Source organism: Aulonocara sp. 'chitande type north' Nkhata Bay, linkage group LG9 (genome assembly GCF_057382095.1).
Source record: "Aulonocara sp. 'chitande type north' Nkhata Bay isolate Kocher_YH1m ecotype deep benthic linkage group LG9, A_spYH_male_GT1.1, whole genome shotgun sequence".
NCBI classification, from domain to species: Eukaryota; Metazoa; Chordata; class Actinopteri; order Cichliformes; family Cichlidae; genus Aulonocara; species Aulonocara sp. 'chitande type north' Nkhata Bay.
The window spans coordinates 12,180,085-12,197,515 of record NC_141352.1 but is presented as its reverse complement, the minus strand read 5'-3'; the positions used below and the strand labels follow the sequence as shown (position 1 = coordinate 12,197,515).

General features: G+C 41.0%; 1 protein-coding gene across 1 annotated transcript in view; it reads left to right on the top strand.

The window, feature by feature from the left end:
- Window positions 1–2,706: 2,706 nt before the first annotated feature.
- Window positions 2,707–17,431, top strand: part of LOC147321740 (uncharacterized) — a 48,007-nt gene continuing 33,282 nt past the window's right edge. The window contains exons 1-2 of the mRNA XM_086305809.1: window positions 2,707–3,295; window positions 7,404–8,000. Of these exons, the coding sequence (XP_086161935.1) occupies window positions 3,278–3,295; window positions 7,404–8,000 (615 nt within the window). The 5' untranslated portion in view covers window positions 2,707–3,277. The remainder of the gene's footprint in view (window positions 3,296–7,403; window positions 8,001–17,431) is intronic.

The window sequence follows — 17,431 nt, the reverse complement described above, 5'->3', positions numbered from 1 at the left end:
ACATGTGCAAAAATTGTATATACTATATACATATAGTATATACATATAGTATATACACTGGGTGAATGTGCAGTAGTAGCAGCAAGCAGGTGAATTCTGTACATTAATATGAATAGACATCTGACTATTTTACAGGATAGACAATATAAACATATTTAAAATTAAAGGAATTGAAATGTACATTGTGCCTTGGTTTAGTGTCTGGAAGAGTCCTGTCTCAGTCAATTATAGATGATGTGAGAGGGCGGGTGTGTGTGTTTAGGGCACGGATGGCTTGGGGATAGAAGCTCCTCTTGAGTCTCTCTGTCCTTGCCCGGAAGATGTGGAACCTTCTACCAGATTGCAGAAGTTGGAACAGTTTGTTGCCAGGATGGGACGGGTCCTTCAGTATCTGCGCTGCTCTAGTCCGGCATCTCCTGGTGTAGGTGTCCTATTTTCCATAATAGGAAAAACAGCAATGTGACTTGAAGTGTAAATTATTTATTTCATTTTATGCAGGTTAAATGTCGCATCTGTTCTGCGGCGCTTTCTTACACAAACAAAAGCACCTCCTCAGTGTTTAGGCATTACAGAGCCAAACATGAAAATGAGGAGACAAACACACCGAGGATGAACACTGGTGGGCCTATATAGACACTGAACATCTTTATCATCATTTGTTTTAATTAATATGTGTTTTATTATTTTCATCTAGGAAGACTGTTCTGGACCAGGCAGTCCTGAATTTTATTATAAAGGACTGCCAACCCCTTAGTATTGTGGAGATTGAGTGTAACGTACTGAGGGAATAGGAAGACATATTATCAGAACCTTATCCACCTGGCTTTACAGTTTTTGTGTACCCCAGCTTCATCTGTTCCTGTGAGTTTTCCAAAGCTGGGGAAATGGTGTAAAAAACAAAACAAAAAACGCAATAGACTGAATGCAAATACATTGGATAAACCTAATTTTCTGAATACAAATTTATAATAAACTCTGAGTCAAATGGGTAATATTACATTCACAATACTTTCATTTTAATTTTCACTTAATGTCATTCATAATATGTTTTAAAGATGTCTACAATATTTGTAATATAGATGTAAAATGATTCCATGGAAAGTACAATACCTTACAGTGTATACAGTGTATATAAGTATGACTAGGTCATTGAATCAGTGTCTGTTGTGAGTCTCAAGTCAGTTGCCTGCAATGATATTTAAGGTCCAGCAGGTGCCAGTATGGAGCAAAACAGCAAAACTGTGTCGACACAGCATGGATACAGTTTGTGCTAAAACGCTTCATGAGGCCTCATCTACCCATCATTAAAAAAATACTTTCTTATATCCAGGATCTTTTTGCTGCCATCCTCCTCTCCTCCTCACAGCGCAGGCTTGCCGCTGCTAAAACTAAACAGACCTCCCTGAAAGGCTCAGCCAATCACATTGGCCATATTTGTCACATGACGTAGGACTCCAGTAGAGAACGTAATTTAACTCTTTCTGCACCGCTGGGTGAGTGAAACGAGACGCTGACAGATCGTTTTTTTGTTTTTTTTGTTTTTTAAATTTCTATCGGTTTTGTTTTTCTTTACTCAAAGAGATCAAATTATTGGTGGGGACATGTCCCTTCCGTCCATCCCAAATCTACGCCCTTGATCCAAAGTGAGTAAAATAGTGAATTTGGATGATAAAACAAACTAAACCAGCGTTTGGATCGATATCTGCATCGATCTGCCCACCCTTGTCTCCTGGATCGTAGCCGAGATCAGCGTGAACCACGTGGGTCTCTGCGCCCTGATCTGTTTCCTGTGTTTGGAAAGAGTTGCAGCTTCATCGCGGAGTTTCTCTCGGTTTGTGGGCTCATCTAAAGGTAAGCACCGAGCTAACTTTACTGTGAGTTCAGTTCATGTTGAGTTTAGCTCCTGAATGAGGTCTTCTGCTGCTCTCCTCGGTGTCTGTTCACAGTTTATTGTGAACACGTTGAGAGAAGAGTGAGAGAGTGTTTGGAGAAAAACACAAACTAATCATTAGCTCAACATGCTACTGGTGTCAACCCAGCCTCCAGTTTGGGAATTAAAGTCAAGTCAGCCTCCACCATGCTTTGTGTTTCCTTTGTATTCTAAGTATTACGGCAGGATGCGCGGACACCTGATTTCAAAATAGAGACCAGCTTCGACTGAATTAACAGATATGTCAAGAACATAAAAAATATTATTTAGTCTTTAGTCAGCTGCTGTGGATGAACAGGATGGACTCAGGATGTGTCATATACGATCATGGGGCCTCACAACGAGAAACAGGAAACAGATGGAGGTGAGAGAGTGCTGAAACCGTTAGTGAGGAACAAACATCAATACTATAAAAGGAGTTGCAGACAACTGTAACTCACTGGCGCATGTTATGTTATCTGCTTAGGCATGAAGGGGCGTGAACCCTGACATGTAAAACTGTGTATCGAAGTGCTTCCTCTTTGAGATCTACTGGACTACGCTGAGGGTGGTGTCGTGTACATCTCCCACATATGTGCTTAATAAATAATTGTTGTTGACTGGACAAGATCTGAGTAATGTTTTTTTGTTCTCAGCCCAACATCAAAGAATCAGGACAGTACCGTTCACAGACAGTTGGGGAATGGCTGCACAGAATCAAACTTTTAGGAGTGGTGGAGGTGGTGGGACTGGGGGGCTGAAGCAGTTGAAAGTGTGGGGTGGGGGAGTGACAGGTCTGTCCCTGTTTGTGGAAACCACAGGAGGAGCTGTTCAGGCTGTTGCTGGGTGTGAATTGTTGATGGAGTCTTTAAACTTGTAGTTGCTGTTTTCCAGACTGAAGCAGAGTCGTTAGCTGAAAACTGGTTTTAGAGGTTCATTCAGGACACCTTCTCAGGCTCTTACAGCCTTACCTGTATCATAACAAAGTGTATAAACCCCAATCCACCTTTAACATGGTCCTTCTCCCAAACCTTCAAATAGGACTTTCTGGCCCTGTCATAGTAAAGGGCTGCTTAGAATATTAGAGCCAATGTCACAAAGTTCCTCCTGAAGTATAAGTGAGTGAGAGAGTTTCCTCACTTTGCAGCACAACACGTCTCACAAGATTTCTACAAGCAATCAGAGTGAAATTTGTACTTTGTGTTGTCAGATGAACATATGAGACACTTTGACTCTTCAGTGCAGTGTGGAGCCTAACAAAGATCTGTTTTGTGTCCCAGCTGATCAGCAGGAGGAGAAGAGTCTGACGGAGCAGCAGAGGAACATTTTCAGCCATCTGGACTCAGCTGAGTCACTACAGAGGAAACAATGAGCTCAACACAGGAGGTGAGGAAAATATCACAGTTTCACCAAATAATCAGTCACGTCTAAAACTCTCATCCTCCCAACCTGTTATATGACTGTGTTGTATATTATGTTGTTTTTTACAGACCACAGCACATGTTAAAATAAGGAAGGTTTATTCATCAACATTATTAATAATCAAATGGACATTTGTCAGAGTTTTACCCCTGATACTGCTGGATAAACAGAAACTCACTCAGGAACGAGGTCACACAGAGCTCAAGTTTTCACTCGCGAGGGGGAAGCAGTTGTCTCCAACCCACTTCAACTTGCTTTTCCCCCTGCAGGTTGTTTTTATTGGTTACACACATGAAGCATAAAGCTTGTTGCTGTATTACCTATGAGAAACTACTATAACTGGTTATAAAGTGATTGTGCTGTGCAAGTGTGATTATACATTGTGTGTGGTTATATGATGAGAGTGCAGCTGTCCCAGATTGTTGTTGGTAGAATCTGTTCTTCTCAAGGCTGCTTGTTCCCCTTATCAATGTCATGCATGTAGTCATATGCGTAGGTTACCTAGATAGCAAACAGAAGCATTCTAGCTTTCTAAATGGCATTGTGTAGCTTTTTAAATGGCAACCTACAACACATACATTAAACCTAACAGTTTTTTCATGACCCCAAAAAATACACGTTCAAAGCACCACAACAGCAGCCCGATATCAGACAGAAGCTCTCAGCTGAGCTCTGTAGAGTGGGCAATTATAATGAAGCTCTATATTATAATTTGTAGATTCAAGCTGCTCTTCACATTTTTGGCCAGCAGATGTCACCAAAGAGGACTGTGTTGAAAAGCTTTGAGTAATGAACCTTTTTCAATACAAGCTTCAGTGTTTCAGAAAGCTTCATTTGGCCATCACTGATATAAATAATATTATAGAAACGATCAGAGGAGGCAAAAGTACATTTACTCTATACTTAAGTAGAAGTACAGATATTAGTGTTATAAATACTTCAGTAAAAGTATTCATTCACCTTCTTTATTTAAGTACCAGTGAAAAAGTACAGGCTCTGAAATGTAATCAGAGTAAACAAGTAAAAGTAGCTCCTTGAAGAACATTTTAACCACATGTTTTTATCCAAAGTTAACTGAACCTTGTGCTTTGTTAATGTAATAATAAAATAAGATTAGTAAATGAAGTAAAAACTATTTATTTCTAATAAAGGTTCTCTGTTTGAATCGGGTGTGAATGTGCGAGTGAATGGTTGTCTGTCCCTGTGTGTTGGCCCTGCGACAGACTGGCGACCTGTCCAGGGTGTACCCCGCCTCTCGCCCTATGACAGCTGGGATAGGCTCCAGCGCCCCCCGCGACCCTGAAAAGGATAAGCGGAAGCGAATGGATGGATGGATGTTTGAATCAGTTAATTAGAAAATGAAGGAAAATAAAACATGTGTGTATTTTCTGTTGCCTACATTGTAGAGGGTGACTTTGCCTCTAAACAGGAACATGAGCAGGGAAGAGGTTAAAGTGGGATTGAGCAGGTGGGAACCCTAAAATCAGCTGTAGTGGCTCAGCGTGGGGAAAAGAATCACAGCTCACAATAATTTCTGTTGAGAGCTCCAGTAGATTTTCTTAAATTACAGGCTGTGATCAGCTGACCTGCTGCTCTCTGTGGATGTACACAACTGAATTCAACCAGATGTCAGCAGATGTTTCATGAGCTGTCCTGGCTGATTTCCATCCTCTACACTGACAGTACACTGTCTTTATATTAGACACTATACTGTTGGTATGAAGGTGGAACTCAGTGAATGGATGTCAGCATCATGAGCTTCAGTTTAAATGAATCTCTGCTACACTTGATGTAATCTAACTGTGACATGAGCACCACAGTCACTGTGCACCAGTCACACACTGTTCTTTACTTTAAATCCATCACAGTTCAGCAAACGAACCTGTTTATCCTGCACTAACCTGCAGAGGATCTTCATGCAGTCTTTAAATAACACAGTTAATCTGCCTCAGATTGTTTTGCAGCATCTTTCACAACCTGAAAAAACACAATGTCACATGTACAGACCCAATATCTGATTTCAACACATGAGGACTTACATGTAAGCTTTAATGTCCAGTTGATCAAATCCAACTGAGCAGTCCTTCCCTTTGAGGAATTATGGATTTGATCAACTGGTCTGTGAATGCAATTGACACCCCTTCTCAACAAGAAGTCTGGGCTCGGGTGAGCCTGAGTGCTTAAGATATCTACCTATTCGGAACCATGATAACAGGGTTCTTGCTGATCGGAGCTGGCTTGGCCCTGGCTTATCGCAGAATTAAGGAAGTGGAACTGACTGTTCAAACCCCCACAAGGCTGCCCGCTGGGATTGAAATGATGGGACGAGGCGTGAGTTTCTCAAAATGGGCTCATTGAGTGCAGCACGGAGAAGATCTTGGAGAACGCATGGCTGCCGTGAATACTCAGAACAAGACCTCTGAGTGAAAAACTGGATTACATCTGGAGGGGCTAGCTCCAATAACACCTTTGAGCGCAAATTGGATCAAATCTTGGGAAGTGCACTGCGGTCGTGAGTTCTCAGAACCTGCTCTTTGACCACAAGAATGACAACATCACGGAGCGTAAGTTTGGATAACATCATGGAGAAGCTCACGGCTCTCCAACGGGAGATTGAGAGACCAGCGTTGGAACAGCTTTGAAATACATATGAGTTGTTCGCACTAAAGTAAAAACCATCATCACTTCATGCGGCTACCCCTTCGGCGCCAGCTGCGGCCTCAAGGCTGGAGCCGAACAAAACACCCTGATAACGACTGTGTTTAGTCTGTTCCTTCCCATTCCATGCAAGGCCACCTGGGTTGGCTGGAAGACTGTTTACTTAGCCTGATAGGGCGGAGGACACTGTCTCAGCTGAACACACACATACACTTACACTGATAAGCACACACTCATCCCCCTCCCTTTCCAAACGCCTTCGATGCTTGTTTCCTGTTTCCTGCTTCCTGCGGGGGAACACGGCGGGTCTGTGTGCTGGAATGGTAGCGCTGTGCAGGGCGGCTGCTGTGTTCGCTTCGGATTACTCCTCACTCCTCACCCAATCCTGTGGCTTGTCATGTCTTTCACAAAGTTGTGCTGTGGACATTTATGTGCTTTTTGTACAGAGAAGTTTTTTGTTTCCTGTTCTCATGCTGTCCTACCATGGAAGCACAGCACGAGTAGAGGTCTCTTTTTTTCCTCTTGTACTTTCCCATTGTAGTGTACATTTAAGTGTTTTTCTGTAACGCTACCGATCTCCAACTTGTAACCCCATGTAATGTCTGTGTTGTGTGTGTAAGGTCGGGGGGGGTCCCATTTCACTGCAAGGTAACCTGCATGTGGTGAATAAAGCTTTGATTGATTGATTAAATCTAACCTCTCTTCTTCCTCTCCTGTCCTGTGTGTCTTATCTTTCTCCATCTCTGAGTGAAGTTAGCTCTCTTCCTTTTCTCTCCCTGTGATGTACAGCAGCTGGACCTTTAGCCAGCAACACACTGTGAGACAAACTGCACACAAACGGTTTGTGTGTTTGCTGATGTTTGTTGATAGAAACGCTGCATTTGAAATTACCTGTTTGTTCAGGTGCTGTGCAAAAAAGAAAGAAGAACAACGTCTCACTTTAACTCCTGACTATGACTCACAGTTTTGCCTCTTTCATCTCTTTTTATGTTTCACACCCTGGTGATTAGTACACGATCAGGATTGTCTTTCATGTGTTACTTTTCAGGCTCAAATCAGTTTGATGCCCTTAGTGATGAAATAACTCCCCTCAAATTCCTCAAACCAAAAGTAAAAAGTCTGTTTTGAAAATGTAATGAGTAGAAAGTCCTTTTTTTAATGTGGGGAGTAAAAGTAAGGAAAATAAGGAAAAATGATTTTAGAGTGTTTGAACAGTCGTGAATTATTTTTAACACCAGGTTGGATGTAATGTGTTAGAACTACCAGCAGGTGGGGATAAGAGACCTTTAAGGTGTTTGGTGCCACACTCCACCTTCAGGTTTAAAACTAGTGTTAATGGAGGGAGTTTGAAGGTTGAGTTTGTTCTACGACTGCATTTCACTCACTGCCTCTGTTTGTATCTCTGTCACTGCAGGACCAACATGGAGCGAGAAGTCAGCGCTCTCAGGAGGCCGACAAACCTCACAGAAGAAAGAGAGAGAAAACATACACCTGTGACGAGTGTGGGAAGGATTTTACTGGGAAGGGTTCACTAAAACATCATCAGGTCATCCACACTGGAGAGAGACCGTACAGCTGTGACTTGTGTGGAAAGACTTTTTCCTGGAAGGATGCTCTGAAACAGCACCAAGTCATCCACAGTGGAGTTAAAGCGTACAGCTGTGATCAGTGTGGCAGAGCTTTTACTCACAGTAGCAGCTTACAGAGGCATCTAGTTACCCACTCTGGAATTAAGGCATACAGCTGTGACATTTGTGGGAAAACCTTCAGTCAGATAGGGTACCGAAATATACACCTACGCATTCACACCGGACATGATGTGTACTGCTGTGAAAAGTGTGGCAAACAGTTTACAACCAACACGCAGTTCCAACAACACATGTTTACCCACTCTGAGGAGAGACCTTATAAATGTGACCTGTGTGAGAAGACTTTTAAATCTCCACATGACCTGAGACTACACCAAAAGATCCACACCAGAAAGAGACTCTACAAGTGCAGTTACTGTGAGGTATGTATTTATATTTTTATCTTGTCATTTTAGCCTGACTGTTTGGAACAACTCTGCTCATTAAACTGTCTTAGCTAGGGTTGGGTTTTGATAATCGATTTACCGATTAAAATCGAGTCTGGCATGGATAACGTGATATCGATTCATTAAAATCCTGAATCGATTTTTTTATTATAATTTTATTTTTTCCCGAAACGCCCGAATCTCTGGTAAAACCTCATACAATTTCGACAACCACCAAACAGTAAATGAGAGCAGGAACACGGATTCTGCACAAAGACGTAAACACAAAGCGCCGACTCGCAGATCAGAATCAGTGAGATGTCGCCTTTCTCCCCTGACGGCACGGACATGGTCGGGGCTGAAAGCTTGCAGCTCACTGATTCTGATGTTTCGGCAATTCTACTGCATGAAAAAGCAGCTCTGAGTGATTATTCAGATTTTCATTTCAGTTATGATTTTTGTTTGTTTTTTATTTGCTCTTTATTTCAGGCGATGTTCAGGATAAAAATGTTGAAGGACTGACTTACACTGTCGTTGTGTCTTTGTTTAGAAGCAGAGCGACACAGATGGATCCAGTTCTCAACCCTGTCATCACTGTGGTGGTGGGAAAGACTTTCATTGTGACCTTTGTCACAAAGCTTTCAGTCGGCAAGAAACCCTGAAAATACATCAACGTAAACACACTGGAGACAAACTGAAATACTGCAATGAATGTGGGAGAAGCTTCAGCACATCAAATGGATTAAAACGACATGAACTCATTCACAGCGGGACAAAAAAGCACATCTGTGATCAGTGTGGGTCATCTTTCATTGCTGCAGGTGGGCTTAAAACACACAAACGAGTCCACACAGGAGAGAAACCATACAAGTGCAGACACTGTGACCAAAGCTTCTCACAATCAGCTAATCGTAACTATCATGAACGTACACACATGGAAGGAAACTACAGCTGTGACCAGTGTGACAAGAGCTTCAGGAATCTCAGTTCATACTCCAGACACAAACGATCCCACGTTACTAATAAACTGTTTCACTGTTACCAATGTGCCCAAACATTCACTAAATTATCTGCTCTGTGCAAACATCAGTGTCATCACTCGGGGCTGGAATCACTCCCATCACAGTAAATCTGAAGAGACAAAGATCCTCTTCTGCTTTCAGGGTCAGACTCAAAACCCTTGAGATCAGGCTCCACAGAGTTCAGAGTGAATCTCCTGTAAAGATCTGATGAGGCAACTATGAATGAAAATGGTTCTCTAGTCTCATTTTAAGCTTTCTAAACTGTTCTGCTTCAGTGTTCATGTCGAGTGGTTCGCTTTGTTCCAGCAGTTGGATGAAGAAGTTTGAGCTGTGATTTCATTTCCTGTATTTCAGAGTAAAGGCTGAAGTGACAAATGGAAACATGTTTACAGTCAGTCAGATGAACTGTTTTCAGTGGCACAGATGGAGGTTTATCAGAGGAGGAGACTTGGCTGCTCTCCACTCACACTGAACAGGGTTCCTGCAGCTTATTAAAAATCTGACCTGAAAGTTATGAAAAATTTCCTTGTAACACTGAGTTACAGTAGGGGGCTGCTCCGTAATCCAGTTCAATAACACATCTCCTGACATTAAACATAAGCTTATTTAATAATGTGGATCTCTTTTTGTCCAGATTTTTATTCAGAGGCAGCAACTGTGGTAAGAATTGACCCGGATCTTTACAGATCTTACAGTTTAGTATCAAGTTCATTTCCTTGTTGATGCAGAGCCAGAATTTAGATATTTTTAGACAATTCCATAAAAGATGCATGTAAGTTCCATCTGCTGTTTTATATTTGAGAAGAAAAGGTTGAAAGATCTTTAAAATCTTTTATTTTTCCCTAAACTTGCTGTAGGTATTAAAACTTATGATTTTGTGTTTAAGATGTCGAAACAATTAATTTTGGGAATTGATTTTTTAAAGTTGTGGTTTCATTTGCTCAGAGTTCATCAACGTTTTCCTGATACAAGGTAGGATGGATCCATGCTTTTATGCTGTTTAAGACAAATTCTGAAAGCTGAACGTTGCAGAGATTGAGACCCATTAGACCAGGCAGCATTTTTCAATCTTCTATTGTCCTAAGCTGTGGCCTCAGTTTCACTGGAAGTTGAACCCAAGTACGGTGTTCAGCTGTGGACTGGTCCATGGACCCGCCTGTCCTCCAGGAACACAGGTACACATCCTGGACAGGGAGGAACGCCTGTTTGAGACCAGAGTCAAGGAGACCATTTACATGACAAGGGAAAGACTCTGAATCAAGGAGGGGGCTTAAAGGTGCATTTATTTCCTTTGCAACATCCATTTAAATTTCCATTTAAACACAGACAACAAGTAACTAGGCTAAGCACAGTAGGAAATGGTTTGCCCCTTCTCATCAGCAACACCTGGACAGAATTACCCTTGACCTTAAATAACCCCGTACCTACCTCTGTTATAACCAGCAAGGTGTTCAAATAGCGCACCACTTCAGTTTTTTTATTATATGATGACTTCTGCATTATTAAGTGATAAGAACAAGTAGTCTGATGTCCTGTAATCATGATGACGCTAAAATTGGAGATACAATAGAAGATACAATAAATAAAATAATTTTTTGTACAAAGTATCAGTATCGGTTCAGTATCATCGATACCAGCCTGAATTTTACTTGGTATCGAATCAGAAATGAAATCAGTGGTATCCCACATTACTAGTCATGATACATCTTTACAATATGCACAAGAGGGCAAACCATGTTTCATTTATAGGCAAGGCAAGTTTATTTATATAGCACAATTCCACAACAAGGTGATTCAAAGTGCTTTACAGAGACATTCAAAAACAAAAACAAATAAAAAGCACGATTTAAAATTGATTAAAAAACAGTCGATAAAATCAGTAGTTAAAATGTAAGTTTTGAAATTTAAGCTTAAAAGTGTGGATTTGGTGCTTTATTCAAATGCAGCTGAGAACAGGTGAGTCTTCAACCTGGATTTAAATAAACTGAGTGTTTCAGCTGATCTGAGGCTTTCTGGGAGTTTGTTCCAGATATAAGGAGCATAAAAGCTGAATGCAGCTTCTCCGTGTCTGGTTCTGACTCTGGGAACTGATTTAAAGAAAAATGGATCCAGATGACCTGAGGGATCTGGAAGGTTCATACTGGGTCACTGATGTATTTTGGTACTAAACCATTCAGAGCGTTATAGACCAGCATCAGGACTTTAAAGTCTATCCTCTGACGGACAGGCAGCCAGTGTAAGGACCTCAGAGCTGGACTGATGTGGTCCACTTTTTTGGTCTTAGTGAGGACTCGAGCAGCAGAGTTCTGAATGAGCTGTAGTTGTCTGACTGATTTTTTAGGTAGACCTGTAAAGATGCTGTTACAGTAATCAAGCCTACTAAAGATGAATGCATGGACTAGTTTTTCCAGGTCCTATTGAGACATCAGATCTTTTATCCTTGAAATATTCTTGAGGTGATAGTAAGCTGACTTTGTTATTGTCTTAATGTGTTTTTCTAAGTGTAGGGCTGCATCCATCACTACACCCAAATTTCTCGCCTGGTTGGTGGTTTTTAGGTGTATAGATTGAAGTTCTCTGGTGACCTGTAATCGTTTTTCTTTGGCACCAAAGACTATTACCTCACTTTTGTTTTTGTTTAGCTGGAGAAAATTGTGGCACAACCAGTCATTAATTTCCTCAATGCATTTACCAAGAGCCTGTACAGGGCCTTGGTCTCCTGGTGACATTGTGATATATATTTGTGTGTCATCTGCATAGCTATGATAGTTTATTTTGTTGTTCTTTATAATCTGTGCCAGTGGGAGCATGTAAATGTTAAACAGAAGGGGTCCCAAGATGGAACCTTGGGGAACTCCACATGTGATACTTGTCTGCTCAGATGTGAAGTTACCTATTGATACAAAGTATTTCCTGTTTTCTAAGTATGTTTTGAACCAGTTTAGTACAGTTCCTGAAAGACCTGTCCAGTTCTCCAGTCATTTGAGTAATATGTTGTGGTCAACTGTATCAAATGCTGAACTGAGATCCAGTAAAACTAAGACTGACATTTTTCCACTGTCTGTGTTCAGACATATGTCATTAAACACTTTGGTCAGAGCAGTTTCAGTGCTGTGGTTCTGTCTAAAACCTGACTGGAAGGCATCGTAGCAGTTATTCTGTTTTAAGAAGTAATTGAGCTGTTGAGAAACTGCTTTTCAATGATCTTACTTAAAAATGGGAGATTTGAGATTGGCCTGTAGTTGTTCATTTGTGTCTTGTCAAGATTGTCCTTTTTTAGTATAGGTTTGATTACAGCAGTTTTTAGTGGTTCTGGAAACACACCTGATATTAAAAAAAAGTTGACGATCTGTAACAGGTCTGACTCTAAAGTCTTTGAGACCTTTTTGAAAAAACCTGTTGGCAGGACATCTAAACAGCAGGAGGAGGAGTTCAGTTGACCTAAGATGTCCTCCAGGTCTTTGCTGTTAATCGGGTGAAACTGTTTCATGGTGTTTAAACAGTTTTTCGGTGGACACAGTACATATCCTGAATCTGCTGTTGATGTACCAATTGCTTGTCTAATCTTTTGGATTTTTTCTGTGAAGAATTTGGCAAAGTCATTGCAGGTCATGGTCGAATGAAGTTCAGCTGCCACTGACACAGGAGGGTTTGTTAGCCTGTCAACTGTAGAAAAAAACATCATTCTATACATCATTCTACCAGTAATCTAGTTCATCAGTTTGTAGTTTCACAAAACAAAACTAAAAGGAATTTTTGCCACAGGTTTTTCAATCAATTTTGTTAATTTTGTTTCCAGATAAGAGAGGCCAGACCTTTCTTATCCTCTGTGTTTAATCTGGACCTTGGGACAGCTAAGAGCATCTGATCCACAGACTTCAGTGATCTTACAGGAGCGAACCAATTTAAAAGATCAGAAAGGTTTGAGGGTGCTAACCCATGCAACGCCTTAAAAACACATAATAAAACGTTAAAATTAATTCAAAACCTAACTGGCAGCCACTGTAAGGATGCCAGTACGGGAGATATGTAGTCTTGGTTGCATAAAATAAGATAACCTTTATTAATCCTTCGTGTGGGAAATTTTTGTTACAGTAATAGACAGTGCAAAGTTGCATAGAAAATTTTGAGAAAAAACACTGGAATAATACAGTGGGGCAAAAAAGTATTTAGTCAGCCACCGATTGTGCAAGTTCCCCCACTTAAAATGATGACAGAGGTCAGTAATTTGCACCAGATGTACACTTCAACTGTGAGAGACAGAATGTGAAAAAAAAAATCCATGAATCCACATAGTAGGATTTGTAAAGAATTTATTGGTAAATCAGGGTGGAAAATAAGTATTTGGTCATAACAAAAATACAACTCAATACTTTGTAACATAACCTTTGTTGGCAATAACAGAGGTCAAACGTTTACTATAGGTCTTTACCAGGTTTGCACACACAGTAGATGGTATTTTGGCCCATTCCTCCATGCAGATCTTCTCGAGAGCAGTGATGTTTTGGGGCTGTCGCCGAGCAACACGGACTTTCAACTCCCGCCACAGATTTTCTATGGGGTTGAGGTCTGGAGACTGGCTAGGCAACTCCAGGACTTTCAAATGCTTCTTACGGAGCCACTCCTTTGTTGCCCAGGCGGTGTGTTTTGGATCATTGTCATGTTGGAAGACCCAGCCTCGTTTCATCTTCAAAGTTCTCACTGATGGAAGGAGGTTGTGGCTCAAAATCTCACGATACATGGCCCCATTCATTCTGTCCTTAACACGGATCAGAATAGAATGAAATAAAATACTACATACAATCGAATAAAATAGACTACAAATGCTATATAGAATTGAGTATAATACAACGATGCCAGAAAGAGTATTGCACATGTGTGGATGTGTGTGCTTAGTCAGTTGAAGTCTTTCTTGTGCTGTGGAGTCTGATGGCAGTGGGGAGGAAAGACCTGCGAAATCTCTCCGTCCCACATCATAGGTGCCGCAGCCACTGAAGGAGCTGCTCAGAGCTGTCAGAGTCTCCTGCATGGGGTGGGAGATGTTGTCCAACAGGGATGACAGCTTAGCCACCATTCTCCTGTCACTCACCACCTCTAGGTCCAGAGGGCATCCTAGAACAGAACTGAAAGTAGAGATAGTGTCTGTCTCCCAAATCCAACCTGGAAGCTGGTTCCACAGAAGAGGGACCTGAAAACTGAAGGCTCTCCCTCCCATTCTACTTTTAAATACTCTAGGAACAACAAGTAAGCCTGCAGTGCGAGAGCGAAGTGCTCTAATAGGGTGATATGGTACTACAAGGTCATTAAGATAAGATGGAGCCTGATTATTTAAGACCTTGTATGTGAGGAGCAGAATTTTGAATTCATGCCAGTATATGACATCCCCTCATCTCATCTATCACTCTCCACTTGGTGTCCATCTGAGAACAAGGCACAACTTGCTATTGCAATAAACTATTATGTAATTATCCACACCTAACAACTCCTGCACTTAATCTATAATAAAAATTGTGACAGCAGCAAAACATTCCAGTTGTGCTTATTATTATTATTCTTATACTGGAATACCTCTCCAACAACTGGTCCATGTGTTAATGTTACCTGTGCTCTTTGTAATCCAGCTGCTGAGGAATCCTCTGCCTTTAGTAGCCTCACACAGCTCTGTTTCCTCCCCATGTCCTTACCAGCCATGTCTGGACAATGTTATATCATGAATAATAATTTTAAAAATCTATATACATAAAACACACACAGTGACATTTTAGACCTTCTTCAGAATACTGGATATACTTTGGGCATCATGGTGCTGATCCAGAATCCTTCCCTTATTATTTATTACTAGAGCTACAATAATAAGGCAATGAGGGGGGGAAAGTAATAAATATGAAATATTGTATTCATGATGTATTCGTTTCACTATTCACTCTGTGCAGGCAGAAAGCTTATTACATGTTTAAACTGTAGAGATACAATCATTTTACTGCTGTAAAATCAGCATTTTGTCTTATTTAAAATATAAATCTAATATGATCTGCTTCTTAATGTATGTTCTTTAAAATACAGCGTGTGATTTTTAAATATTAATTATATATAATATTAATTATAATCATCCATAATTATGTGGACATGAATATTAGATAGCTTTTAGTGAAATACAAGCCCTCGCGGAAAGGCAGGAGAAGCCCTGTAACTTACTTTAAAACTAAATATGTTCCATAAAACGCTGACAGAGCTACAGACCCATGACAGCCTTACCCAGTTAGCCAGCAGCTACGACCAGCACTACTTGTACAGTTAATAAAAGGACAGGTAATGTGTGTCGCGCTGTTGCACACACAGCACGCTCAATTGTTTCAATTCGTCAGTTGCCACAAGACAACTTACCAACGTGTACGTAATAAGCTAATACTGTGTGCTGTAGACTACAGTGTGCACTGTACACCTACTTACTGGTTTTGTCGCATCAGTCTGTGGCTACGTCCACACGTATACGGGTATTTTTGAAAACTGAGATTTTCCATTTTCGTTTTAAAAAATAATCCCGTCCAGACGTAAAGGCAGAAATGAAGGAAAACGCTGCTATGAACATGCCAAAGCAACAGTGCAAAAATATTCCTAACCGTGCAGAAATGTTGGCCAATCAGAAGTCTGGAAGCCTCAGTGGGAAAAAGTAAACAAAGCTGGGGCATAGAAGCAGAACCGAGTCGTATGTGTGGAGGGACAGTAACTGTGTGTATATGTAAGCATTTAAACACTGCAGAGAGTACAATTAACAGTAATAGTATTGTAGAAATTCATTTCACCGAAACAATAACGTGGCGCACAGTGTGACGTCAAAAAAGGCGCACACCTTTGACGCTGCGTTTTCTCCGTTTTTCTCGTCCACACGTAAATGCAAAAACTGAGTTTTCAAAAATATCCACTCTGGCCGGAGTTTTTAAAAATCTCCGTTTTCAGTGACCAAAAACGCCGTTTTCGTGTGGACGAAAGGTGCAAACACATAGAAAAATCTGCATTTTCAAAAATACCCATTGGTTAATGGCGATCATGTGACTGATGCAAGTCATTTCCTTTTATTTAGCAAAAACTAGGATTGATAGTTAAATATTATTTTTGAGGGGCACAGACAGGACTCCACAAGTACACACACATAAAAAAAATGCCTCAACAAACGGGCACTTTGGGCTCCCATCAGGAAAGGGACGGGTGCTCAAGCCCCTTCCGCCCCACACCCAACCAATCCTTGAAATCTGTGGAAAAGTAGGACACGTTCGTCACCACATTTGGAGGACTCTTCGACTTTGAAAAGCCTTCATCGCATCACTGTGACATAATTGCCTACAAATACGGCATTTGAAGTATCAATCCCCTGAATTTGGACACAGTCTTCCTCTCCTGGTGCATGCTCACTTTTTTTTCGTGGTTTGCAAATAAGGAGGTGGGGCATTGCCACCACTAACTAGTGTGGACCAGAATTCACTCTTGCCTGTGTGTGCGCGTACCCGTGTGTATGTGTGTGCACGTGAGTGAGTGTGCATGTGGGTGCGTAACAGTTAAAGCACTGTGTGTGTGTGTCTCTGTGACTTCCTGCCGGTCAAAAGTAATCTCCTCACCAAGCTACATCAGATTACTTTAGACAACACACAAAACAGAGTTAACATATTACAAACACTGAGACCCCCACTCTGCATCCACTGGGCCAGTGGCCTCTTGTTGTCTTACATTTACAGATAAGCATGTGGAGAGTCTCCTTCAAACCTACTTCTAACTTATAACAATTATGAGTTTTTATTAAAGGTACAAGCATCAGCATCAGCAACCCCACACTGTAGCTTCCTGCCTCCATTTATGACAGCAGACCCCCAGTGTCCATAAATTCCTTTCTCTCTAAACAATTACACACTCTCAGGCTACAGCTAAGCCAAACTAAAACACAGACAAATCCTTCCTTATTCCTATAATCTAAACAAGTTTAACACATCATATTATAATAATTTTTTTCTTGTACTCACTCTTAACAAATAATAAAAAATAGATGTTAAAAAAAAACAACCAGACAGAAAGATGATAAATTCCCCTCTTGCCCATGCAGGTGGTTTATCATTCAAGCTCAGGTCCTCTAACAGAGGCCTGGGGGCTTGAGGGTCCTGTGCATCCTAGCTGTTCCTAGGACTGCGCTCAAATCTCCAATGTTGTTCCTGGGATAAGCTGGAGCCAAATATTCTGATGTCACAGTAGATTTCACATTACACGAAAAGAAGAACAAGAATAGGGAATTTAATTTAAACTTACATACAGTACAGACTTACATTGATCAGTATTATAATTATGTACAAATATATACAGATGCATCAAAGAATACAGCCAGTCAAACCGGGGTAGCATTTGTGGTCCCTGAAAAGGATC